Source organism: Syngnathoides biaculeatus, chromosome 5 (assembly GCF_019802595.1).
Source record: "Syngnathoides biaculeatus isolate LvHL_M chromosome 5, ASM1980259v1, whole genome shotgun sequence".
Classification (NCBI taxonomy): domain Eukaryota; kingdom Metazoa; phylum Chordata; class Actinopteri; order Syngnathiformes; family Syngnathidae; genus Syngnathoides; species Syngnathoides biaculeatus.
In genome coordinates this window covers 254,173-280,472 of record NC_084644.1, presented here as the reverse complement: position 1 = coordinate 280,472, position 26,300 = coordinate 254,173, and the positions used below count along the sequence as shown (strand labels likewise).

General features: G+C 49.0%; 2 protein-coding genes across 8 annotated transcripts; both read left to right on the top strand.

Moving 5' to 3' along the window:
• Window positions 1-41: 41 nt before the first annotated feature.
• On the top strand, window positions 42-7,321 carry wdr89 (WD repeat domain 89). 3 transcript variants are annotated; one of them, XR_009795212.1, is made up of 4 exons: window positions 42-1,530; window positions 2,185-2,590; window positions 4,192-5,084; window positions 5,191-7,321. XR_009795212.1 is itself a non-coding variant. In XM_061821362.1 (3 exons), exons 2-3 carry the CDS (start codon window positions 2,201-2,203, stop codon window positions 4,936-4,938), a joined length of 1,137 nt encoding a protein of 378 aa, XP_061677346.1. In that variant the 5' UTR covers window positions 42-1,530; window positions 2,185-2,200; the 3' UTR covers window positions 4,939-7,321. The 3 variants fall into 3 exon arrangements, 1 of the variants encoding a protein (XP_061677346.1); XR_009795211.1 differs by having other exon boundaries at window positions 4,192-6,037; window positions 6,144-7,321; XM_061821362.1 differs by having other exon boundaries at window positions 4,192-7,321.
• A 206-nt stretch (window positions 7,322-7,527) lies between these two features.
• LOC133501518 (serine/threonine-protein phosphatase 2A 56 kDa regulatory subunit epsilon isoform) lies at window positions 7,528-25,267 on the top strand. Of its 5 annotated transcripts, XM_061821360.1 has the most exons (14): window positions 7,550-7,874; window positions 15,558-15,721; window positions 18,141-18,337; window positions 18,413-18,514; window positions 19,224-19,316; window positions 19,417-19,547; window positions 19,722-19,781; window positions 22,285-22,393; window positions 22,824-22,877; window positions 22,955-23,005; window positions 23,425-23,544; window positions 23,626-23,753; window positions 24,637-24,738; window positions 24,823-25,260. In XM_061821360.1, the coding sequence occupies exons 1-14, from the start codon at window positions 7,846-7,848 to the stop codon at window positions 24,920-24,922; spliced, it is 1,440 nt and encodes a 479-aa protein (XP_061677344.1). In that variant the 5' UTR covers window positions 7,550-7,845; the 3' UTR covers window positions 24,923-25,260. The 5 variants fall into 5 exon arrangements, with proteins under 5 accessions (XP_061677343.1, XP_061677342.1, XP_061677340.1 ...); XM_061821359.1 differs by having other exon boundaries at window positions 7,528-7,667; window positions 23,425-23,753; window positions 24,823-25,267; XM_061821358.1 differs by having other exon boundaries at window positions 7,531-7,667; window positions 15,561-15,721; window positions 23,425-23,753; window positions 24,823-25,267.
• The last annotated feature ends 1,033 nt before the right edge of the window (window positions 25,268-26,300 follow it).

Sequence of the window (26,300 nt, the reverse complement as noted above, 5' to 3'; positions counted from 1 at the left end):
TCCAAGCAAATCCAGTAGCTCAACGACGCACAGACTAGTGGCCTGCAAAGGTATTGCACACAGGGTTTGTCCTTTTGCACTTTGCCCGTTGGTGTGATTGTGAGTGCGGCTGTTTGATGTGCCTTGCAATTGGCTGGCAAGCGGTTCAGGGTGTACCCCGCCTCCTGCCCTTTGACAGCTGGGATAGGCTTCAGCACTCCCGCGACCCTCATGAGGATAAGCGGCTCAGAAAACGGATGGACATAACATAACCCGCCGAAACGAGGCAGCTTGAAAAATGAATGGATGGATGCTACATGCTAACTAGCATGTTTTGTGTACGCGGCATGCTAACTAGCATCTTTTGTATTGATGACACGCTTCACGTTAATTCCACAATGGACCTGAGACAAGATTGGAACCCGAGACCTCTCCACTCCAAGGCGAAGTAGAAAGAAAACTTTTCTTGGCGCGAGTCAACAGAAGAAAAAAGATGAAATAAAAACATTTTGAGGACAAACCTGCAATTTTCCCCTTTGGCGAAGATGGGCGAGGGACGACCAATCGCGCGGCAAAGACCACGATGGAGGTCTTTGTGGGACATACCGGGGAGGGGGGGACCGGTCGCCCGACATGTGCTCGTGCGGTCGAGATGTTTGTCGCCCTGCCAGTTTTGCACTTGGCCCTGACCCTTGTTGTTGATGTTGCCTACTGCTGGGTTTTGCGGTTTTGCCGGTTCTCCCTCTTACGTCAAAGTCTGTCTTGGTGACGTCATAAAGTGGAGCAGGTCCATAAGGCGACAGATGTTTTACTCCCACCAACAAATCCGAGGACCGAAAATGCTGCCGAAATTGCAATGCTGACGTGTGATTGGACCAAAACACATTTTGGGCTCGATTGTGGCGACCAGTTTGGACTAGAGCGAGCCAATATTTTCGTGCTGTTAAGTTCTACTCGATATGTATGGTGAAAGGACAAAAAAAAAAAAAAAAACAATCAAAAGATCGACGTTCCAAATTCCAAAGTCTGGACTGTCAAAGTTGAGCGTCATGATGAGGGCTGACAATTGGAAGCTGTTTCCACCTGCTGGTCATCTGTGTCATCACAGGTCCCGGAGGAGTCAACGCAGAATTGCCAAAGTCCAAATGAAATTCGCACAAAATAGTTTAGTTTCTTCTCACCAAATGTCCTCACATTTCGCGTCCTGCGTGTCATGTATTCGAAAAGGTTCAGCTACAATCAACAGTTAATTGTTGAGAGTGTTCCCTTAAGGATGACGGAATGTCTTCATCTGGACTTTCTCGTCCATTTTTCATATTTGAATATTTGAGGCTGGAGTGCTCGTCGTGACGCGGAACCTTTGCTCGCTCGCGTGCGTTTCCGGTGTCCGGACTGTAACAAGTGTGACGCATGTTTTGGTCCTCCATGCGGCTTTGCTTTTCTCAAATTATTTTGTAGGATTTTTGCGCAATTTACAAGTGTTTACTTGTCACTTTTTTTTTTTTCATTTTTATTCTTCATCCGGGTATAAAAGTTCAGAAAGACATCGCGGTAAGTTATTGTGGTGTGTTGGAAAAATGAGATACATTTCCATTTATTGTACGGCAACGAAATACAAGCTGCGATGTGTCGAGTTCATACATGAATTTAGTTTTTAGTACATTAACGAGGGTAATTTGGCACTCGTCTGGTTCCATATAGTTTACATTTTGCCTCAGTTTGAACTCTCCTTGCTGCTGATAATATTTTTTTCTCGACACAGCAAAGCAAGTTGATTTCATGCACAAGGTAACGTGATGTGCTTTACATGATTAGAAGGAGTTCAATACAAAGAGATAACAGGTTTAAAAACCGGGGGGGGGGGAGAGACAATAAAAGTGACATTATATACTAAAATGGAAAAAGAAAACAAAAAGCACAATTAAAAACAGCGTACAGTGGAAAAAATATCATTAAAATTGAAAATGCTCTAAAAAGCACGATTAAAAAGAAGAGTTTTCAACCTGCATTTTAAAAGTTTCCCACTTGGGGCTGACCTCACCTCTGTTGACAACTTCTTCCATTTTTCTGCAGCACAGTTGCTAAATGCTGCTTTGCCATGTGTATGTTTTGTTTCATATTTGTGCGATGTTACATTTATTTTTCCAAGTTTTGGGCTTTTTTTTTTTGTGATTTTACTCCACGTCGCGTGCGTCTGTGTTTCAGGTTCTCGGACGTGAAGATGGAAGCCTTGCCGGACAAGTTTGTCAGCTTGTCGCTGGCCCGCCGCCACGTATCCAAAGACGCCACCTACCTGCTGGACGTGGCGCTGCACCCCGCCGGCGCCGCGCTGGCGGTGTCGCATTCCGACTTGGCGCTGCGTCTGCACGACGAGGCCACGCTGCGTCTGGTGGGCGAGTATCGCGGGCACGGCGGGCCCGTGCGCGGCCTCACCTTCGCTCACGCGCGCCCCGACCTCCTCTACTCGGCGTCGGAGGACGGGACCGTCCGGGCCTGGGACGTTCGCCGTCCGGGGACGAGCGCCGCCCAAGTGTTCCGCGGCGAGCCGTGGCACAGCTTCTGCAGCTTCGACGTGAGCTGCGGCGACTTGCTGCTCTGCGCCGGCACTCCGGTTGGTTCAGTACCCGACTTTATTCTGTACTTTATGTTCAACGTAATACGGGTTTAGTGGTACCAGAACATGGGCTCTGGTACCATCTTGTGATGTCTTTGGACAACTCAGACAGCGCAGAAAAATGAAAGTGAATATTGGGATGAGTTTGCCGGTTGGTGACAAATCAAGTCTAAGTTCGACGCTCGAATCAGTCTTGACATCAAAGTATCAAAAGTGCAGACGCTCATCCTGGCTTTGTTGCTAGTTTTCGGTCTCAAAGAGCAACTGACACCAAAATATTCATTTCAAAATAGGTATTGTCATCAAAACTACATACGATATGAATCACTTTGATGATAATAGCAGTCCGAAAGTCGCACTTGACACCCCGGTGGCGGCCATGTTGCCTGCCACGTCACACTGGGGCGGTCGCCGTCGACAACAACGCCGTGCCGCTACGCTGTGGCAGACGAGCGAGAGAGATTTTCCGATTTTTCTGTGGCTCCTTCGGAGACTGAAGCTCTTTTCGAAGTCGAGAACGTCACAGAGGCAAGTGAAGGGACCGGGGCCACGTGTTAGAAGATATGCGGATCACTTCTAACTGACAACAGACGGACGAGGAGGACGCGGAACCCGATCAAATATTTGAAATGACTGCCCCACGATTGTTGGATTTCTTAACCCTTTGACAAGTCTCGTGTACGTAGCGTAGTCAGGAGGACCCATGCCGGGCGAAGTACGTACGTCAGGGGTGCCCAGGGGCTACTTTCTCCTCCCCGCACGCGGCCGCGCATCGACACGTTGAGCACCTCCGACTTATGTACTTTATGAAATTATTATGGCGCGGATCTTTTGTTATTACGTCGCCGGACGCCGACGGAGCTTTTCATTAATACTGCTTGTTTGGGACAAGTACAGGGACACCACGCTACCTTCCTGGAACGCTCGCTGGAAATAACATTTGTCGGAGTTTGGCGATTACGCGTTTGTTCGTTTGGCTAGTTAGCTCGTGTTAACGCTCTACTCAACTGACTTTGTGCTTCTATTTTGTGATTGTATTGTGTGATGACATTTTCTTCAACGCACTCCAAGTGCTTTGTGATGTTGCCGCTTTGACCGAGGGGATTTCTTCTCAATTCCCACGTAACCTACTGCATGCTATAAACTGTGAGACAAATTGAGTCTCAAGTTGAGTCTCCTCGAGGTTTTCTTGGAACAAAAAAAAAAAAAAGGTCATAGAAATAGCGCCCTTGTAAGCCACATCTGATCCAAATAGGCTCCAATTGTTGTTTTTTTTTTTTTGGAGTGGTCAGCGCATCCGTGTAACAATTCGGAGGTTGTGGGTAAAAATCCGGGCTCCGGCCTTCGCGTGTGGTGTATCCACCAAATGATCTTGGAAGTGATTGTGAATGTGTGTTTGTCCTTATGTACTCAATTGGCTGAATGGGAACATAAAAGTTTCGATTTTGATTTGGGATAATTGAAGCCGAAAGCTGTCTGGGGGGTCTGGGGGTAGACGGTAGATGGAACTCGCGTACTCGCACGTTCCAAAAAGAAGTTTGCGCGTTAGCATTCCGGGTTGATTTCTCCCCTTTTGTCTTCTCCGCGTCACGGACCAGCTGCAAGACGAAGACAGCTTGTTGGTGTTCTGGGACAGCAGGAAGCCCAACGCGGCGCCGCTGGGCGTCTACTCCGAGTCGCACAGCGACGACATCACGCAGGTGCGCTTCCACCCGCGCGACAAAGACCGGCTGGCGTCCGGCTCCAGCGACGGCCTGGTCAACGTCTTCGACGTCCGGCGCGGGTCCGAGGAGGAGGCGCTGCTGTGCACGTGCAACAGCAACTCGACGGCGGCGGCGGTGCGCTGGGCGGCGGCCGACGGGAGCCGCCTGCTCTGCCTCTGTCACGACGAGGGGCTGCACCTGTGGGACCTCCGGCGCCTGGACAGCCAGCGGCCGCTCGTCGTCTTCAGCTGCCCGGACGTCCGCCGCTCGGAAGTGACGGCGGACGGTCGGGGCCCGGAATACCTGGTGGGCGGGGCCTGGCTGGAGGGGGCCGACCGGCTGCTGGTGGTAGGCGGGGACAGGGGCGGCGACCTTCTGCTGATGGAGTGTGACGGCGAGGGGCTGCGTCTCCTCGGGACCCTCCGCGGGGGGCACTCGGCCACCGTCAGGTGCTTTGCGTGGGACGAGGCCGGGGGGGCGCTGGTCACCGGGGGGGAGGACGGGCAGCTGTTGCTGTGGAAACCGGGAGATGCGGTGGTGAAGAAGGAGGGCCGGAAAAGTTCTTCGCTTTTCAAACTCAAGTCCAGACCTGACAGAAGCCGCCGTACTAACCAAACGGACAATTTAAGGTCGCAGCATTGACGCCATCCACAAGGGGCGTGTCTACCTAGTCAGCTGTTGTCGTGACTCTCCAACATCCATCCATCCATCATTTTAGCCAAGGAGAAGGTTGTTTTTGTCGGTGGGGTCCTCTTGTAACCGGGGTGAAAAAGCAAGAGCGCAACCAGGTGAAAGTCGGGAAAGACACCCACCGCTTTCTACCGTTCTCAGCGAGAGAAACTTTCAATCTTTTTTTTTTTTTACAGTACATAACAGAAACTTTTGTCCTTTTAGGCAACGGAAGAGAGTGCTTCCCAAGTGACCGAAAATCAGCCTTCCCACGTTACTCCATTGAATTGAGCCTCCTATCAGATTCATTCAAGTTCTTTGGATTTGAAATACTTCTGTTTTTAAGGACATTTTAGTTGTGAAAAAAAAAAAAAAAGGATATTATTCACAAGGCATTCGCAATCCATACAGATATCATTTATCCATTCATCCATTTTCTTTGCCGCTTATCCTCACAAGTGTCACGGGGAGTGTTGGGGCCTATCCCAGGGACACCCTGAACCGGTTGCCGACCAATCGCAGGCCACGCGGAGACAAGACGACAGTCGCCGAAGGACAATTTTGAGCCTCCAATGAATGTTGCGTGTTTTTGGGATGTGGGAGGAAAGCGGAGTGCCCACCCAGAGAAAAGCCACGCATGCACATGGGGCGGAACATGCAAACTCCACCGGGATTTGACCCGCGGTCCTCAGAACCGTGAGGCCGGTTGTACCGATCGTGCCGGCTTGTTCGATGCAGTGCGCGATTCGTTAGCGTTGTCCTGCCTGCGTCGCGTGCTCCGTACGAAGCTACCCGATGTGACGGACTGACCAAATGCATACGCGCAAAACAATTTCATCTCAGCACTTTAACAATTTGATGAAGATTTGAATTAGCATCAGCATGAAGATCAGAGATTGGGGGCCTCCGCTCCCCGAGAGGGCTTGCGTCAGGAAGGGCACAAATAATGAGCGTTGGTCTGAGATGACACGCTGTGGCGACCCCAAAGAAAGTTTGGAGTAAGATGCGAGATTGGCAACAGTCAACCACCTGAAGCACCGGCGTGTTCCGTTCCATGCAGTGTACCAAAATAGTTTGGTTCCACTTCATTTTGCCATTTGTCTACGTTTTTATTCAGCACAATATTGTGGACTGCTATTTTGCCTCATTTGTTGTTGTTTTTTTTTCTTTTTTTTTAGGGATTAATTCCATTTCCATTCATTCATTCACCGAGAGAAAAGATGATCTGAGATACGAGTGTGCTCACGGTTTGAATGATCTCAGGGCATCACCGATATATCCCAAAATATGCTGCGTTTGGCTGATGGAATCCTAAAATTTGAGTCTCGTACTGGACCTCACGTGATTCACTTGAGAATTGGACCTTTTAAGAATCTGGTCATCCATCCATTCTCAACGCCACACCGGTGCGTACGACAGCCGGCTTCAGGCAGACTACACCCTCAACCGGTCGCCAGGGCACGTTATAGCCACGGACAACCGTTCACAGTCTCATTGAGTGGGAACCGAACCAAGGATCCCTGCGCCACACCCTCAAGTGACATAAATTGCTCGCGAAAACGCATAATGTAAAGTTAATTTTATGACTGAGCAATGACCAAACAGAACCTGGATCCGCCCTGACTTTTATGACCAGTCTCGGGTGTAGGCGGCCTCTCGCGCAGTCAGCTGGGAAAAGGGATGCTCTTCCAGACACACCCGCCCCGCGGCGTCACGCCCTCGTCACGTCTCTTTCAAGTGGGGGGCTAATGCTAACATGTTAGCCGACTAGAAGGAGGAAAGCTGCGTGGGGGCGCAGGACCACGCACACGCACTCGTTTGTTGTCATTCCGAGGAGACCAAAGTTTGAATGAAAAGCTCCTTGCACGCCCCGCCCACTTGTCCAATTACAAAGACAAAAAACTAGGGCGGTTTGTGGTCTGCGGTTCGGACGCGTCCGGAAGTGGCTGATGAGGACGAGAGGAAGACCGTAGAGAAGGTTGATGGATGCCGTGAGGTTCTGTTGGCGCACATGGAAAATGATGACGCGCCACTATCTGGACAAGCCCAAAGCAAAAAACGAACAAAAAAAAACCCAAAATACATTGGGGAGCAATGCAGTCTATGTCCGTGTACACGAATAAAAGAATAAGAAAAAACAAAAACAAAAAAACCCCGGACGTTTCCTCACAATCATTTGCAGTGTCGTGTGTTGTGGTTCGAAGGGGAATATTTCTTGGCTCCTCCGCCCAACTACCGGCGTCACGGCCCGGTCCCGCCCTCTCAGCCGAGTGACTCGCCCCTCATCCAATCGCGATGGCGTTCATCGATCGCCGAGACCAAGGAGCCAATGGGCGCGACGGCCCTCGCGAGCACGTTAGTGTGCTTGTGTTATGTGTGCCGTGCTCCCGTGCTGTTGACAAAAGAAGAAACAAGCCCGAAAATCAAACCGAGAGGCGACCGGACAGGAGCATCAGCACCGCCGTCACCGCTTCGGGGAAGGGGGGAATGTAACAGCGACCGCCGGGCCTTGCGGATGGCAGTTTGAGTTGGAAGGAGAACGTCCGCCGCTACCGAGAGCGACATTGTGCCGGATTTTTTGGGGAAAGAGCTGTCCGCACCGAGCTGGCGGTAGCCCCGCACTTAGCCGCCCTCACCCCCGCTATCCATTTCCCCAACCTAGGATAACTCCTCCTCGCCGCCGCCGACCGCAGAGGATCAAGGTAAAGTACCCCCACCCCCTTGGAGCTAAGAGCGGCTTGTCGGGAGTCGGGACGGCGCCTCGTCCAGCCTGGGCAGCTTCAGTCTCCAACCCACCCCCCACCCCAACCCTCCCCCGTCGTCAGTGTGTCAGCTATCGCTAGCAGCATTAGCTCCGTCGCCTCGGTTTTTACATCTGGCATGATGGGTGACCGTCCGAACCCGCCCAGGTAAAGTCTTCCGGCCCGCAGAACCCACTGACTTCTTTGCATGTCATGTGTTTGTCCGTGTTTTCGTGTTGTGTGTTCGCTTTCCCGACGACGGCGCCGGCTAACGACTAGCGAGTTAGCCGCTCAACTCATCTCATCTCGGTTGAGCTTAGCTTAGCTTAGCTTAGCCACGGCTCGCCCGCAGCACAAGGTCCGGTCGGGCGGCGCATTGGGTCACTCCGGGGCCGCGTTTCACGATCAAAGCCAGGGACGAGGGCTTCCTAGCGGCGCGGGGACGTCCGCTGTGCGCAGAGATCGCGACTAAGCGAACGCCAAACGGGAGGCTTAGCCCTGCTAAGTGGCTAACGGCTAGCTGTCAAGTTCGGAAGCTCTGCGGCGCTTCGGCAGGCCCAAAAGGAGCCCCGAAGAGACTGGCTGCAATCTGCCGCTTACCCGTGCGGGATGCATTCGGACGACAAACGTCGATCCCAACTATACAAGGGCACAAAAACAGCCGCGTTGACTCTCGGGCCCTTTGCTTCAAGTCAAAGTTGACGTGACTAAGGCGTATCGTTGTTGCCACTTGAAGACAAAATGCTTGCAAGCTGGCACTTTGTCTGGATGGACAGCGCTTGCTCGTGTGAACGTCCGTCTGGGAAGCGTGCCGGACCCGGGGCGACACCCTGAACTGGTCGCCGGGCATATGGAGGCAAAACGGCAATCGCACCTGCGGACAGTTTCCAGTCGAGTGCCCCGGCGAAGGAAGATGAACGTTTTCTATATTTCACTCGGAAGATGTGGAGATTACTTACCGCCAGGGAAAAAAAAAAAAAACGTTAATAAGAGGGTGAATCGTGTAAAAAAAAAAAAAAAAAATGAGAGGATAATGGTGAAAAATTAACAAAGTCAATACAACTGGGCTAAATTCGTCTTTACAAATAAGCAGAGACCGGAGTAAAAAGGAGTGTTCTGTATTTTTTTTTCAAGGCAAGACAAAATAGTTGCACGTTTGACAGTTTGTCTGGACAACGGTTTAAATATGAATATGGTTACATTGTAAATATTTATATATTATTCCAGCCAGGGATTATCAGGGGACTGTCAGTTCTAACCCTAACCCAATTTAAAAGAGATTTACAAACGGCTAAAAATGAAAGGGCGAAACAAAGCTCAAGAAATCAAGCCATCCATACACTGTATTGCCAAAAATATTCCAAAACATTTTCTCTTTTGTTGTAGCGATAGAGAATCCCAATGTTTCCGGATACAAAGAGATTTTAGCCATTTGCGTGCTTCCAGTTTAGTGGCAACAGTCGTTCCTCTTCTAACACGACAAGGCCGACAAAGATACGGGGGAGACGCTATGCCGTGGCTCCGCTTAACTTGCTGGCACGCCCCCCTGACCTCAACCCGACAGAACACTTTGGGGATGAATGAGAGCGCAGACTGAGAAACCTCCCTTCTGGTACGAGATCAGCGCTCGACCTCAAAAAATCCCATCACTTGAAGCTCTTCTGGCTCCGAAGGCTGCACGGACAGACGTGGTCTTCGTAAAACCCATGAATTTGAAACGTGACATAAACTGACTGATGGAAACAAGGCAAGGCAATATTGTATGTATATGAAAGATGTCAAGAATTTGCTTGGTTTTAGTAGCAGAATAGAGATGATGATGGCACTTTTGATCATGAATTACACAACTAACCCTATACATCCATTCAAATTGAAATCAGATCCACGGAAGTTCAACGCTGACTTGAAAAGCACACCGTGTGATTGCCGGGGATCTGGATGGACATTGGTCTCGCCGGGATTTTTTTCAAATTTGACATTTGAAAAGTGGACCTGAGTTCACGTTCTTCCATTGCGATCCACCAATGGAGTTCCTTTTCTTGACGTGGTGGTGACGATGGCGTGTGCTCCGGCGCTGGATGCTGGCCTTTCCTGTGTGGATTACGGGTTGTTGGCAGCGTCGCGACTTGGCGGCACTCGAACGGGTCTTCAGCGTTTACCACGACCTTTTAGCACCTTTTTTTTTCGCCGCTGTTGTTCAGAATGAACGAGTTACATCATGTTAGTGCGCACTTGAGGAAAGTAAACATCTGCGTTCACATTCCCCCTCGCAAACGTGGTCCTTATCACACGCCGACACGCCCACTTATGTCTTAAAGCGGTCATTTGTCCATAAAATGGATTGTGTTTCTTAAAATGGCTGCTCAATGGTTCCCGTAGGAGATAAAACATCTATGGTGCGGACAAACCGTTGCGAAACCTTGATTAACTTTACAGACTCCACTCAAAATCACGTTTAACCCTCTGTTGACCCACGTTGCATTTTTGCACGTGGTACATTAGGGCCCTTTTTCCAATTTACCGACTTGGCATTTGCCATTATTGACCAGTGTTGTGCAATTTTAGATAACCTGGAACCCTGCTTGCTTAACAGAGGGTTCAATTTCATCCAGATGTAAGAAATTGAGGACACTTATTAATAAAATCTTCAAACTATAACTATTGATGGGGTGGGGTGTGGGTGCGGGGTGAAGAGACGATATAGCTCTGGAATAAAATCTTACTCTAGCTACAAATCTGATTGTAATTGATTAAAAAAAAAAAAAAAAAAAAGTAATTGTATACATTTATGATATGTTCTTCGGAAGGGTTAGCTTTATTCCCCTACTTGGATTTCCACTATTTTCTCCCCGGTGATAGCTTCCAAATCTACGTCGACAGAAAGCTAACACAGTTGTCAAGGTAACGTTGTCCGATTTAAACGTCATGAAATGAGTCGTTCAACTCGGGTCAAAAGCGCAACTGATTTTGGCTGAGGCGTAATCGGACCTTGTGTCTTTGGCGCTTGAGTACAATTGCCTTCCGGCTCTCCTTTCTTGCCGTGTGCAAAACAATGATATTGGTTGCTTTTTATCAAAAGTTGCCAACTTATCAACGCTGACGGCTCCGGTAAACGAGCGCCTCTCTGTTGGCGGCCATGATTGATTGAGCGTCGGTGCTAGTGACTGCTTGCTTGTTAGCAACTGCCAGCCAAAAGGAAGCATTTCCTTCGAAAGGTTATGAAAGGACTTTTACAAAAAATATTAGAGTATCGCCAAACCTTTGTGTGGAATAAACTATCATGGAAAATTCCAATTTTCTTTTCTTTTTGGGGTGAGAATATCCAGCTACTTTCTCGTAGCATCGTCCCTTTCGTTTCAGACAAGGGTGATGATGGGACGGGGGCAATTTTTTTTTTTTTTTGCTCTTTTGTCAAGTTAGTTGGCGGTATTTGTCCATATTCCGTACTCCGTGCACCACCATGCCCAACTCGCCGGAGGTGGGGCTTGCTCGACTCCCGTCAAAAATGTCAGCAAAGCCAATCCTGGCGTCACGTGAGCGAAATCCTTCCTTGATGCTGAGGAGCTGCGCCCAGCCTTTTTAGAAATTTAAGAAAAAAAACACAGCAAAGTCATTTTACGTCCTCAGCGTCAAACTCTTGGGAAATCATCTTACATCTTTGGGGCTTCTTTTTTTTTTCCTCTTTTGTCTTTCAATCACGTCGCATGGATTTCGTGCACGTCTGCAACAAATGACAACGCGGTGATCACGGACGCGATGGCAGGGGCGAAAAAGTCGACTGACTCGGGTGAATCCGACCCTAAAATTGCTCAGCCCCCCCGAATTGTTTCCTTTGAAATTCCAGCAGAACCGTATTTGCGGGCCACTGTCTGTTTTGCACATCAACATTACTTGGAGGTCAACGCAACGCCATGACCTTGCCAACATGGCCGCCGCGTCGGTATGACCTATATGTGCCGTCGTATCGAATGTCTTCATACCTCCGGTTGGCATTTGGCACCACGTTGAAATGCCGAACATTTCCACACAGATGGCTAATATAACAACGCTCACGGGCATATTCTTCCTAATCTATGAAAAATGATTTTAACAAAGTTTGATTGCGACTTTCAGTGAATGAGTTGCACCATATTGTCCGAAAGGGCCATCAGTTAAGTCAAGGCTTCCAAGAATCCCCCCAAAAAATAAGAATTCAATTAAGATGGCAGCCACTTGTCACCTTGCTACGTTAACGACGTTCTTTGACCAAATTCAGGGCAACATGAAACGTGAGCATTTGGAAAAAGTCACATTCATTCCTCATTTCTCCTCTCATGCTTTGTCATAGTTTCATTGGAGCACTCATCCATCTTTTTGAGTCGCGGGCCACGCTGGCGCCTATTTCGGCTGAGCCAAGGCGACAGGCTCGGTACACCTTGAATTGGTCGCCAGCCAACGGAAGGGCACATATAGACTAAAACAAGGCCTCTGACGGACATTTATAGCTGCCGGCAATTTGCTCCGGTCTGACACCCCGCTTGAAGTTGAGTGTAGAAGTAGTAAACGCACGTTGGAATTACAACACAAGGTTGCTTTTGGAAACATCAGCAGCTTAATGCGAAACCCTCTCGACAGGCTACCAGAACTTAGCGGCAGAGTCGCAGGCCGCACTGTACAAAGCTCCGAATAACAAAGTCGCCATCCCCAATACTCACGGCCGTGCGTTCTTCCTGTGCTGTGGAAAAGGAGTTCTGTGAAATCCGGTTTGATCTCAACTGGTTTACTGAAGCACACTGGCCCAAGTGGCCAAGGTGTGCACAACAGAAACTGCGCAGGTATTTCTTTACTTTTCCAGCGACGTTTGAACTTATTTCGTGCGCTTCCTCTTTGAAGTTCTACTTTAAGAAAAGTGGGTTTCGGTAGTTGAATAAATGCAAACTAGCGAACGCAGACTCCCGAGTCGTTGCACGTCTTCATCGGGAGTGAAAGTCCCGATTGGCTTCCTGTTGGGTGCGAGCAGCCCTTCCCTCCTCTTGCTCTCCTCTCTCACGCTCTCTCCCTCCTTCCGTCTCCCTCTTCCTGTCCGTCTGTGCCCGCTCCGCCCCTCCCTCGCTCGTGCGGCTGTCATCGGGCCGCTTATGTAAGAGGCGAGGAGGGAAAGCGCCCGCATCGTCCTGCGTCCTTCTCCTCCGTCTTCTTTCTTTTGTCGTCTCGTGCTCATCGTTTCCGCGGTTTGCCGTCGAGTTTGACAGGAAGCCAGCGAGGGGACCGATGGTCGTACATGGGGAGGGCACTGCCCCTCCGCACAGGTAAGGGAGGAGGAGGGCAAACAAAAGCCGCTTGCATGACGTCATTGCACGAAGTGGGGATTATTTTGAGGATGTTTCTTTTTGTCCCGCTCGTGATTATTGGAGCTTGCCGTTCGGCCGCCGCTCAATTGGAATGTTGTCAAAATGGCTGCCACCGTCTTCATCGTGTCATTCGTATTCTTTCATTACGGGACGAAGACTTGATGTGGCAGCAAAGCGTCCGTCTCGTCTTATTGTGAGACTTTTGATCGAATGCGGGCTGAATAGCGATGTTGTCATGGCGACGCACGACGAGGGGCGGGCGCCTGTTTGAGATCCTGGAATGTTGTCCGCTAATCCCAGATTGAAGGTGATGTCACCTGATGGCGTTGTGACGCACCGACCGCGGCAACACTTTCCTTCTCGCCTCGCAGGCTGCCGCTGCTCCGGGCTCGGTGACTCGGAGCCGTCGACGCCGCCGCTTAAAAATCCCGACGTCGTGATTAGGGCGTAGCGTTCTGTACGCAGCCTCTGCGGTTCACGTGGACCCTTGTGTTTGGATGTTTAGAAGGTCAAACCGAATAAAAACGGTCCCTAGAAATAGCTCAGTCGGAATTTACGGGCTGAATCTGAACGCAATTTTGTCGCGGTGGAATATTCCTTTTGCCAAACTGATCAGAAGTAACTTTTTGTTCTGTAAATCTTCATTTCTGCCCTTAAAAACATGGCAGCTGTTGTTTTGATCTACTTCCAACTGGTGACCAAACAATCGCATGACTGACGTCCACGTTTACATCATTCTGCGCATCTCGCACGTGTGGCGGCCCGTGTGAACGCCAGATTGGAACAGATCACATATGGTGTGAAGCTTGGATGGGAATGGCAAAATGTCTTCAAGTAAACCCGGCTAATCACTCATTCTCTCTGGATTGCATTATTTTTCATGGCTTTTTACAGTAAATGTACGGACTCTGATGCGCTGGCGTGCAGAGAGAACGAGAGCGAGAACCGCAGTCCCGAGTCCTGTTTTTTGAGTTGCGAGAGCATTGAAACAAAAACGCAATGAGCGCAGGCGTGCACAAGCTGCACGAGCTCAAGCCCAAACACTCGGACCGGCCGACGTCATATGCCAGCCTCCCGGGCGCCGTCTTTTAGAGAGACATGGCATGGATCCAAATACAGTGGGACGGCGACTTACGGAGTGAATCCGTTTCAAAACTCGAATCTTCCGTAAGTGGAAACGCATTTTGCATGTAAATAGCCTAAACCGACCCGCATTCAAAGTGTACATAATGTAAAGAATACTACAAAAGCATGTTCATTGACATTAGAAATGAGCACTCGGTGTAAATGTAAATCATGATAGAAGGTGCTGTTCATTTATTTTTGATCTCCAGTGCGTGGCGAGCAAAAAGGCATCGTGGCGTCTACAGAGATGGAGGCACGCACACAACTTAATTCCACTAAAACGGATAAATTCCACAAGCTATGAATTCAGACATTTATCATCAACTTTCAATGTTTTCTGAAGTACCAATCGAAGGATGTTTGCCTTTGACGGCTTTGAATAATCTTCTGGAAATGTGCGAGGGAAAAGTCACCCAAGTGAGCGATAGCCCGACTAGTGACACATTTTCCAGATTATTCTTGTGAATAAATTGAAAAATGTCATGTAATTTTGTCAACACTTTTTATTCCGGTTGACGCCTCCAGCTCCTTTCGCTCCTCCGTCGAAAGATCCTCGCGGTGGATTGGAAAGGAAGATTGAGTCAACACATTGTCGCTCATCACCCAAATCTTTCCAATTTTCTTGACCTAAAGCCATCGAGCAATTTAACTGCACGTCAGGTTGCCAATCGTCGGCCGGAATTGGCAGTGCATAATGAAGTGATTTCATTGGCGATGAAAATATTGGTGATTGTGTGACTGGCAGGCGACCGGTTCAGGCTGGGATTGGCTCCAGCGTGGAGATTAGCGATATGAAGGATGGATTATCGTAATGACAGTTTTTCTTCATAATCACCCAACTCTAGTATTACATTTAAAAAAAAAAAACAACAACAAAAAGGAAATGGTTGGGTGGAAAAAATGGTTTTTAAAAAAAATGTCAGGTGATAGGACAGATAAACATTAAAACCGGGAAAAACTAAACTAAAAGCTTTCATTCATATTTTGCCACACTTCTTGAGAAGGTAATTAGAATTTTTTTTTTTTGGTATTTGTGGTTAGATTGTCAACCGTTAAATATTAAATGAGATTTTATGGTGCCTGAGAAAAGTTGAGCCGCAAAACAAGTGACTGCAAGGACAGAATGTTTTCTTCAAAAGTTAACGGTTGAAAGTTGTGGTTTTATCCGACTGCATAGACTTCGGAACCTGGAGCGGTTCCGAAGTTTCTTGACTGGCTTTGTTGTCGTGCCGTCGGAAGTTTTCACGTGACCCAACTTCTGTTTTTATTTTCAGCTTCTGTCGAATACGGCAGACCGAGCGGTTTTGTTTGACTTTTAGCCGCGCCCCGTTAGCGCGGCTAAAAGTCACCGACCGGCCTGGTCATCTCACGTGAGGTGCGCTGCGCTTGTTCCCAGCAGGGCTATGTCCTCGGCAGCCACCGCGCCTCCGTCCGTGGACAAAGTGGACGGATTCTCCCGGAAGTCTGTCAGGAAGGCCAAGCAGAAGCGCTCCCAGAGCTCGTCCCAGTTCCGCTCGCAAGGCAAACCCATCGAGCTCACGCCTTTGCCGCTACTCAAGGGTAAGCGAACGCCGCCGTGCGCATGCGTGTTTGCTTAAGCGTGACCGATCGACCCATCCGGGCCCACCCCTGGAAAAGCACCGGTTGCCGGGTGGCAATGGGACAAAATTCCCGCAGCGGGGCTGGGGGCCGTATCGTGACGAACCGGTTCCACGCAATGCCGACGACGTAGCGAGTCAGCAAATCGTGTGAATGCGTTCACCTCACGGCCAAAACAACAAAACGGCGACCAAAGCAAGCGGCGGCGTGGAAACGGGATCACATTGCAATTTAGAAATGGAGATGGGATTGAATCGAATTGCAATTCACAGAAAGGCAAGAAATGGATTGAATGGCGGTTTTGAGAATGAAAATGGGATTGAATCCCACGTTAAAGAATGAATGAACGTCAAATCTAGACGTGGTTGGGTAGCCATTTTGGAGCTGAGACAGGAGCGCTCCGCATGCAATTTATCAACTACCACATGAGGTTGTTGATTCATTGAAGGTGAGCCGCCTTCATGAGCCAATCATCCAATAAAGCTGATTCTGACGAGCTGTGAGGAATTAGTGTGCTTCCTAGTTCACTGATGTCTTAACTTTGCTCACTAGCTTGTGAGCTCGCAGGCTAACGATAATATAAACGGATGAAACAATTTTCCCGTCTGTTTGTAGGCAAGTCCCAAAAACCCAACTCAGAGCTAAGCAGTAAACTTTTAAACAATGTTGCCGCAGTCGGCCCAGTTTCACAGGCCAGCTTGTTAGCTCTTAATGAAAATCTCTCGTTTACTTTCTGAGGAAAGAGCGATGACTGGCGTCGGGACCAGAGCGAGTCTAACGTGGTCGGTGGATGAAAAAGACGCAGTCAATATCGCTTCCCACTCAGATTCATATTGATGCGGCATTGATCCTTCCATCCCTTTTTTATTTTATTTTTTTAAACACCCCTCCCCCTGAAGTGGGACCTCCAATTCGGTGGCTGGACTTCCCGGGGTCTGCCCGAGATTCTCGGTCATCAGGTTCGGAAAGAGGGCATCAAAAATAGCCACACTGAGACGTCGGTACAACGCTCAGCCGCTTTCCCGTTTGCCGCCAAAGCCCACCGACCCAACGCCCTCGCCGTGCCCCCCCCCACCCTCCCCCTCCTCTATTGAACAGAAACCCGAGCCACGGGGTGTCCCTTTACATTTTTCCAGCAAGACTTCCTCCAGGCAAGCAACGAGATGAGCGCCGGCAAACTTGCGGTCCACGTGTAGGCGTGCGATCTGCCGGTCACGCGCGCAATGCCGCACTTGTCGCCTTTTCCCGCCACCACCGAGGAAGCGGTGCCCTGATCGAGTCGGTGGCGCGTTCGGGGCCGAGGTGGGTGCGGGGGTCGACCCGCTACCGACGAGTGTTAAAGTTAGCTCGACCCGTCGGGCCCGCCCGTTCTAAGTGTGTGCACTTAAAATGGTCGCCGGCAGCCGACCGCAAGGAGGTACCTTTTTTTTTTTTCTCTCCTGAGTTTCTTTTTCTACTTGTGAGGAATTATTGTGCTTTTGGTGACTTTCTGGCAGGATCAAAGAATGTTCAAGCTTCGATCTCCCTCTGATCCCTTCCCTCAGCGTTCGCGCTGAGTGCGTTGCGAGTCAGTCTCGGATCGCGTGGAGGTCCGTTTGCAGTTTTGTTGAGTTGTCGGAGCGCGTCGTGTGCGAACGGTCCCGGAAACGATGTCGAGACCACGCTTGTCTCTTCGTGGGTCTCTCGTTGGGTTTCAGTGCTTGTTCAAACCCAAGGGACATTTGCTTGGACAGATAGAAGTCATGGGTGAGGGTTAGCTTTACACGGCGCGCGTGGCGGGATTTGACGCGCGCACACAGTTGGGTCATCATCTTTTGCAACTTGTTTTGCAACACAAGACATTGAAGCAAAAGATGGAAACTACAACTCACCAAAATGCTGAGAAAGCAAAAAGTTTGCACCCCACCGGTTCCCGAATGCGGACTCACCTGAAGAAGGTCTTACGAGTCTCCTGAAGGTCTGCTTAATTGATCAGCCGTCGACTCCTCCCCTCGAAGGCCGCGAACCTACCGACACACTCGCCACTTTTTTGGTTTAACACGTGTGCTGTTGCTCGGCCATTTTTATTTAATTTTTTTTAGCTTGGGTTTTGAGTGAGGATTTAAGACGACGGTCAGTTTTCAGTAGCGGTTATTCTTTTGATTAATCAGATTTTCAAATCTTATTTCGCTGACGGTTATTGTTTATTTGGCGGTGTTTAAAGATGAAACAAATGCAAAGAGAGACCATTGGGCCAATATCAGTTGTCACTCATGAGAGATGATGATGAACCGGGCACCCGTGACCCGAGGTGTGACGCCCGGCGTCTTAAACGTTTGAGCCGACCGTAAGGAGGATGGCGGAAGACCTGACGCGGCGGCGGTGTGGTCGTTGCGCGCAGACGTTCCGGCCCCGGAGCAGCCGGAGCTCTTCCTGAAGAAGTTGCAGCAGTGCTGCACAGTCTTCGACTTCATGGACACGCTGTCGGACCTGAAGATGAAGGAGTACAAGCGCTCCACGCTCAACGAGCTGGTGGACTACGTGACCGTCAGCCGCGGCTACCTGACCGAGCAGGCCTACCCCGAGGTGGTCAAGATGGTGAGGCCGCCGCCGTCGCCCTGTCGGCGGGCGTCCGAGAGACAAACGTGCGTTTCTGTTTTTGCCGACTTTCAGGTGTCTCACAACATATTCCGGACCCTTCCGCCCAGTGACAGTAACGAGTTTGACCCCGAAGAGGACGAACCCACGCTCGAGGCGTCCTGGCCTCACTTACAGGTGACTCTCGCCACTCTGCTGCTCTTTGACTCGTCCGCGTTTAATCTAGACGAGTTGGATTTTGGTTTCCTGACCATTATTGAGTCAAGGCCCAATCGTCTCTTGTGGATTAGCGCAACCTCGACGTCTGCCAATCCGCGCGCACGTCTACAAACAACAAGAAGAATTTCTGCTATTATGACAGCAACTTAAAAAGGATTTGGCTAAATGTGCTATTAGTCTCGCAACGTCGCGACCAGTGAAGTAAAATTGGTTTTGGGACTCGTGCACTGGATTGACACGTTTGACATATCATGGTTCAAATTATCCATTTTTTTTTTTTGTTGCTGTTTTAAAAGTTGTGAAATGTGTTGTGGCAGACAAAGAGTGCAAATCTTGAGATTGCAATCAGAACTCAAGACAAACGTTACGAGCACCTCTTCGGACTGAAACCCTTTCAAGCAATTTTTGGAATCTATTTCTTTATTTTTCCAAACGGCTAATGTTGGTTAGTCCCCCACGTGGACAAATAATAATGGCGCGCTCTCTTTGACAACACAAAGTTGACGTTTTTTTTGTTGTTGTTGTGAAAGGTGGACGTGCCTGGTTTCTGGCCACCGCCAGCAATTTATAGCGCAAAGCGTTGTAGACGAGATTTTGTTGTGTTCCCACTCTTGAAACGTAACCCGGTCACATGTCGATTGACAACTGTTGTTGCGCTTGTCCTCAGCTGGTCTACGAGTTCTTCATCCGCTTCTTGGAGAGTCAGGAGTTCCAGCCCAGCATTGCCAAAAAGTACATAGACCAGAAGTTTGTCCTCCAGGTGCGCCAACTCACCCTCCGACTCCTTCAGCTACTTTTGTTGGTGCCAACTTTTTGACTTAGCGTGTTTGTCCTGTGGTCCCCCCCCCGACCCCATCCAGCTCCTAGAGCTGTTCGATAGTGAGGACCCTCGGGAGCGAGACTACCTGAAGACGGTTCTGCATAGAATCTACGGCAAATTCCTGGGACTGAGGGCTTTTATACGAAAACAGATCAATAATATTTTTCTACGGTCAGCAGCACACACTTGAACCTGTTTTTATCCTTTTATTGTTGGTGTACTTGCCTACTGTGGTCTACGTGCCATAATGTTGCCTACCTGACGAGTTGTTGTGAAGATCAATTCCGAAGCCTTTTTTGTGTTGTGACTTTGAAAGCCCTTTCTCTCCCTGTGGACCTGCTGCAGTTTTGTTTATGAGACGGAGCACTTCAACGGGGTGGCGGAGTTGCTGGAGATCCTTGGCAGGTATGTGACTCCCTGTTCCCTCCCTCCGTTACCCACACCCCCCCCCCCCCCACCACCAATCAAGAACACAATGACACTGTTGGGAGGGCTGTCCGATTTGAAAGTTTGCTCAGGACTTTCCATCTTTCGGTTTATTAATGCGTCCATTTCCCGTAGCGCTTATTCTCACGAGGGTCGCGGCGATGCTGGCGCTCGTCCCGGCTGACTTCGGGTGAGAGGCGCGCGGGGGTCGCCAGCTAGTTGCTGGGCACATACTGTAAAAAGCGCTCTGAATATGTATAACTGTACCTCCCTTCTCAAATTCATATTTTTCTGTGCTTTCTCCACTTGTTTTGAGCTTATTGAACAAGCTGACAAGTATTACCCAAGTAGACTTAAAATGTTGTTTTTAAAAAGTTACCAGGCCCTGTGTGAAAAGTAAAGTTAAGAACTGGTTGGGCCATCCTTGGCAACAACATTTGAGTCTTTCACATCTCCGTGGAAAGATTTTGGCCTCTTCTTTCTTCCTTGCAGAATTGTTTGAATTGAGCAAAAAATGGAGGCGGTTCCGTCATGCTGTGCCTGTTGAAGGGCACGCCGCTCTAAAACCATTTTTAGGTTTTAAGCCATTCTGAAGTTGGCTTGCTGGTGTGTTTTGGATCCTTGCCCTGGTGCAGAGCCCAAGTGCACTTCAGCTTGAGGTCACAAAGTGTCTCTGTCGTTGTTACCTTCGCAAAATGAATTGAATCAGAATCAGTTGATGAAATGATTTGTCCTTTTTGCTCGACGGGACCGGGACTGATTTGCGACCCTTGCCAGCGATGTCGCTGACTTCGGCGAACGACCAATGAGCAGGTCGTGTCGGGCGGCGCCGTCTCGGCAGAGGGGCCACTTAAGGGATCTTAAGGTGATTCGTTCACTTGAACGGATGTACTGCGCAACTGAAGAGTGATTTGTTTGTTCGTGATCCGCCAAAAGGTGCGATGAGCGTTTGCCAGTGAACGACGTACTACGCGGTGAGTTGATGGAAAAGTACAGAATGACCAACAACAATGTCTTTGTGGATCTCGAGAGAGCCTATGGCCGAGCACCCAGAGAGGAACAGTGGGACTGCTTACGAAAGTCCAGAGTGACAGGGAAGTGCTCCTTTTACGAGGGCGGCGGAATGTGCCGAGGTGTGGACCAATGTCGTAAAATTGTGATTTTTTTTTTTTTTGTTGTTGACGTCGCCAAACAAAGCGTTGTTGCAAGGTAATTCCGTTGAGAGGACGCGAAAATACGTCTTCTAGCACGACACCCAGAGTTTTGTCCCATACCGCTAAATATTTCGAACGTGATCGTAAATGAAGGTACCTGGAGAAATGAGAGACACTTGGCAGAGAGGATCCATATTTAATGTCAAAGTCGATGTTTTGGCCAATAAGAATTTTGGTTGTTAATTGGCCAACTGGAGTATCTGGTCAGTAAGTCGTCGACATTTACACGCAAAAGTTTGAAAGCGTAGAAAAGTCTGGACGCATCCAAACAAATACTTGGTTGCTGGGTCTGTTCTCAGTCGGCAATAAATCCCACATAGTGATGAAGCCACTCAGATATTTTTCAATTCAAATACCAATATTGTTTTTATACAAACAAGCATTCATTAACTATGATTGGTGGGGGTGGTGGGGGTGGGGGTGGGGGTATTAGGACAGGGAGTCGTCTCCTCCGTTAATGCAAGCGTATTGCGGCCACACCCTTACCTCCGTAAACTTTTTGCATTGTTCTCATATGAGTCAACTTGGCATTATGAATACTTCTTGGGAATTTGAGATTGAGAAGAAATGAAATGATCGCGACACAGGCATGCGTATTAAGTCCATCCCGTCGAATTGGCGAAATCCATCGATCTTTTCCGGTCTCTTCAGCTGGCTTTTATTGCTAGAAACATGATCTCTTTGAAGAAGTGTCTCGTCTGCGGTGACAACTCGGGTCTCGGGCAATCTGAAAAATTTTGCTGCGGTTCAAAGACTCCCGCACCGCCGAGCAGCTTTGTTTGACCGGCAATATGGCGTCGTAAAAACGGTCAAGTTGCGTGCGCGATCTCGATAGGTGTGACAGAGGAGTTTAACGTGACGGTGGGAGCGCATCAGGGGTCAGCCCTGAGCCTCTTCCTGTTTGTGGCGGCTGGCGGATGAGGATGGACTGGATTGTCCGCGGAGCGTGGCGGAAGAAAAGTTTGAAAGATGGAGGGAGGCAATGAAGATTCGCCCAAGTTAAGAATGGAGCATTTGTGTGGAAACCCCAAAGGAGAAGACGTCCGTCTCGTAGGCGTTTTGTCAACCCCGGGGAGGAAAATCAATTTCCATTGATGCGACGCATCTGGCACACACCTGATAAAATAGACCAGCATGGATACATACATATGTATGTGCGTGCGCACATGTTAATATTTCCTCAATGAGCAACCCACTGGAAGGCAAGTAAAGTCTTTGTGTCGTGAGCCCTCACCAGTTGTGGTTTTGTTGTCGTGTGTTGTGTGCAGCATCATCAACGGTTTTGCGCTGCCGCTCAAGGCGGAGCACAAACAGTTTCTGGTCAAAGTCTTGATCCCGCTCCACACGGTCCGCAGTCTGTCGCTCTTCCACGCACAGGTACCGACAAAATACACGACACCACTAGTTATTGCGCCAACGCCGATGGCATCGTCGTCGCCGTCATAATAATAATAATAATAATAATTTCCGCCTTTTTCTCCAAGAAAATGGCCGCATTGTATGTAATTGCGTTCCCTCCTTGACCGATCGAAATGATTTCAACTTCACATCAATTTTTCCCATTCTGCAAATTGCTCCTGTCATCAGAGTCAAAGCCCCTCATTCACAATCTTTCCGTTTTGACCTTTGACAATATGAATGATGGCAACGTTAACTAACGTGCAGCACGTTTTTCCTCCCAATTATATAGTCACTAAATTATTCCAGAAATTGTCGAGTTAGTCTGGTGCTGTTATGATTCATATTCATGGTGTTTGTTGGTATTGTGGCTAAAGTTCCCCCCCCCTCTCTTTCCAATTGTTTGCAGTTGGCGTATTGCATTGTACAGTTCCTCGAGAAAGACCCCACATTAACAGAGCCCGTGAGTACATGCGCCCACGCGTTTTACTCTCGCATACACACACCAAGACAACTGATGACATGGTAACACTCGCTCAGGTCATCAGAGGATTATTGAAGTTCTGGCCCAAAACGTGCAGTCAAAAAGAGGTGAGCTCTTTCTTTTATTCTGACGTCACAATAAGCGCAGTATCGATTCATTCTTCATGACATCAAATGGACACAATAGTTTTTTTGTGTCGCTGTGGTTTGCTTTGCTTTGCTTTGCTTCGAGACGTCGGCAAAATGTCAAAGATGGCGTTGACTAAAGGATGAACGGAGGGAGCGTCTCTGAGCTAACGTCGCTCATAACTCAAGTCGTTCATCCAAATTTTCAGTGGATTATAAATAATCGGTATTTAGCAGGCGGGCTAGAAGTGGAGGGCGGGCCTCATTTTCTATGATTTCCGAAGCATTGGGAAAATAAAAACAATGCTTTTACCGTCGCTCCTGATGTTTTTGGGAAAGCTTTTTCAAATTTGGAAAGGAGTGTGCTTCTGTCGATTTAATGGTGGCTGCGCCGGCGTCAGGTGATGTTTCTGGGCGAGCTGGAGGAGATCCTGGACGTGATCGAGCCCACGCAGTTCGTCAAGATCCAGGAGCCGCTTTTCAAACAGATTTCCAGATGCGTGTCCAGCCCGCACTTCCAGGTCAGACCCGTCGTCGGCGATGCGCAATCACGTGGTGACGCTCGCAGCGGTGACCGTTGGCGCCGGTGTTTGCGAGCGCAGGTGGCGGAGCGAGCGCTCTATTACTGGAACAACGAGTACATCATGAGCCTCATCGAGGAGAATTCCAGTGTCATCCTGCCCATCATGTTTGCCAGCCTCTACCGCATCTCCAAAGAACACTGGAACTCGTGAGAAAACCGCACAAACTGCAACCGCTGCTACTCGAGCTTTCTTTTCTTCCATCTCTCCTACGTCTTTTCTCACAATTTTCCGGTTCGCTTTTTGCAGATTCGCTGCATAGATATTAATTATCATCAGCCACTTGGGAATAAATGCTTGCCAAATCTCATTTGACGACATCCGAGCGGTCGCCGTACTGGCTGCATCTACTGTCCGTGACGTCACCCCGGACATTCGCCATTGAAAACACGCCGTGGCCCCCTGTGGGAGACGAACACGCCCCTTCAGACACGGAAGCTCTTTTCGAAGAAGAGAACATCTCACAATCGAGCGACGTGTCCTGGGCAAGATTACTCTGTTTTGAGCTATATTTAGATGATATGCGGATGGATAACCACCTCCCCGCCTGATCCACCTCCGCGCAGCGATGATAAAAACAACGGCGCGGCCAAACCGCTTTCCCGCCGGAGATGAGCCGCCACGCCCGTGCTTTGGATAGAGGGAGGATGGACAAGGCCACATTTGCTCTTTTAGTTTAGCGAACCAACGTAAACGACCTGCCGTCGCTTTTCGCGCACAGTGGCTAACGCTAAAGCCGTTGAAGAACACTGCGTCGTCAGCGGCCGACTCCCGCGCGCACTCAAACGTCACAGATACTCGTGTAGAAGTGGACAAAATAATACCTGGGCCTCAAATATTTTCTTGTATTATATATGCATGGACCTTAGAATAATAAGCTTATTTAGATCGTAAAGCCTTACTACAAATACATTGCGATATGCTAAATTATGGAAAGTTATGCTGATTATCTTTCGACTGTTTAGGGGTGAGTTGGTTGCTGTGAACGTTGCGAGAATGGTCCGACGACGCCGTTGTCGTGTTTTTCCCCAGGGCCATCGTGGCGCTGGTCTACAACGTGCTGAAGGCCTTCATGGAGATGAACAGTACTTTATTCGACGAGCTCACCGCCACTTACAAGTCGGACCGTCAGCGGTGAGGAAAAAAAAAAAAAAATCCGTGATCGTGATGGCTCAGTAGACGGGAACGCGTTTTATTTGGAATGTCGCAACATTCCAGGGAGAAAAAGAAGGAGAAGGAGCGCGAGGAGCTGTGGAAGAAGCTGGAGGACTTGGAGCTGAAGCGAGGCCTAAGGAGCGACGGCATCATTCCCACTTAGCACCCGACTAGCCAGCCACCTTCATATCAGCCATGTGTCCCCCCCCCACCCCCCACCCCTCGGGCAGAAAAGTCCGGCAGCGTCTGCTATTTGGATCGGGAGCGCCGCTGGTCTCTTAAATGTTTTTGGGTTTTTTTGTTTTTTTTTCTCCTTATGTTTATTTTTTCTTTCTTGTGTTTGTGCGATTACTTTACAATAGATTCATCACGTCTGTTTTCATGCTTTCGACACTGTAAATAATTATTTTTTTTCTTTTCCCCTTCAACTGATATAATTGCAAACGGACGGGAAAAAAAAACTAAAGATAAGAATAAAAAAGAAAAAAAGAGAAAATGAGTTGTGTGGGCGGGGCTTCAAACAAACCTATGCGCTTCTTTTTTGTCACATTTTTCTCGCATTGGAGTCACGCGTCGACCTCCTCCTTCCATTCGTCCTTCCGTCTCTTTCACCTTCTCTTTCTTTGCCATCTCTGCAGGCGTTCCGGGAAAACCCTAGCTCGGAGGCGGGGGCCCATCCTGTTTTTCTTGAGCGCCTCCTGCTGTTGACGAGCAACTTTGCGCTGGCTAGCTGACAAAGACGCCTCCTTCTGGAGCTTTCTTTGGCATTTCGATGGTTTTCGACCTTTCTTGAGTTGTTTCAAGGTCCCGTCATTCTTGATCTTTCTGAGAAGCCAACGTGATCGTTTCAGTTGTTCGAGGGACGGCGGAGCTGCCAAATGTTACGCAAAGTCACTATTTCGTTCTAGAGATCACAGAGGGCCGAGTCATTTGGGCTGTGAAGCGAATTGTTCCGGATTTTGGGGGCAAAAAAACCCAACTTTAAAGTCGCAAAATAAGCGATCGGGTTATGCAGTCAACTTGTTATCAGGAGAGCGCCCACGTCCTGCTTGGTGGTACTTGAGAACGCCGCATTTCAACGATAAATGTACCCCAACCGCGATCCCAGAGCACATCCAAGACAAGTTCCCAGTCCTGTTGAAGTCTGATTTACGAAAGTGGGAGACTGAAACTTCGCTGCTCTCCGTTGGCGGCTTACCAGTCCCCCGCTTCCTCTGCGCTGGCGCCTGCCTGCTCTACTCCCAATCAAAACGACGCTGACAAATCTGCTGCTTCCACGTTGGTCTTTTTTGGAGGCGACGACGACGGCAACTGATATCACACGTATACGTACTGCCATCAAATAATAGTAGTATTGGGGGAATCTGCAGTTGGTCACAGTTTTTTATTCCACCACATATTTGAATTCATCTTATGTTTCGAGCCAATTTTGGAATGTTGACTTCTGATTATTTTAGAAGTGATTGACCTGATCTTTGTTTTTTTTTGGGGGGGGGGGGCTGGGGGGTTATTCTTGTTCTCCAAACATCCATCCATTCTCT

Bases quoted from the DNA above. Each gene is read 5' to 3' on its own strand.
- wdr89 (XM_061821362.1), top strand. From the start codon at position 2,201: ATGGAAGCCTTGCCGGACAAGTTTGTCAGCTTGTCGCTGGCCCGCCGC. The intron at 2,591-4,191 runs GTTGGTTCAGTA...GTCACGGACCAG, and splicing joins TGCTCTGCGCCGGCACTCCG to CTGCAAGACGAAGACAGCTT.
- LOC133501518 (XM_061821356.1), top strand. From the start codon at position 7,846: ATGATGGGTGACCGTCCGAACCCGCCCAG. The intron at 19,317-19,416 runs GTGCGCCAACTC...GACCCCATCCAG, and splicing joins ACCAGAAGTTTGTCCTCCAG to CTCCTAGAGCTGTTCGATAG. The intron at 22,878-22,954 runs GTGAGTACATGC...ACACTCGCTCAG, and splicing joins ACCCCACATTAACAGAGCCC to GTCATCAGAGGATTATTGAA.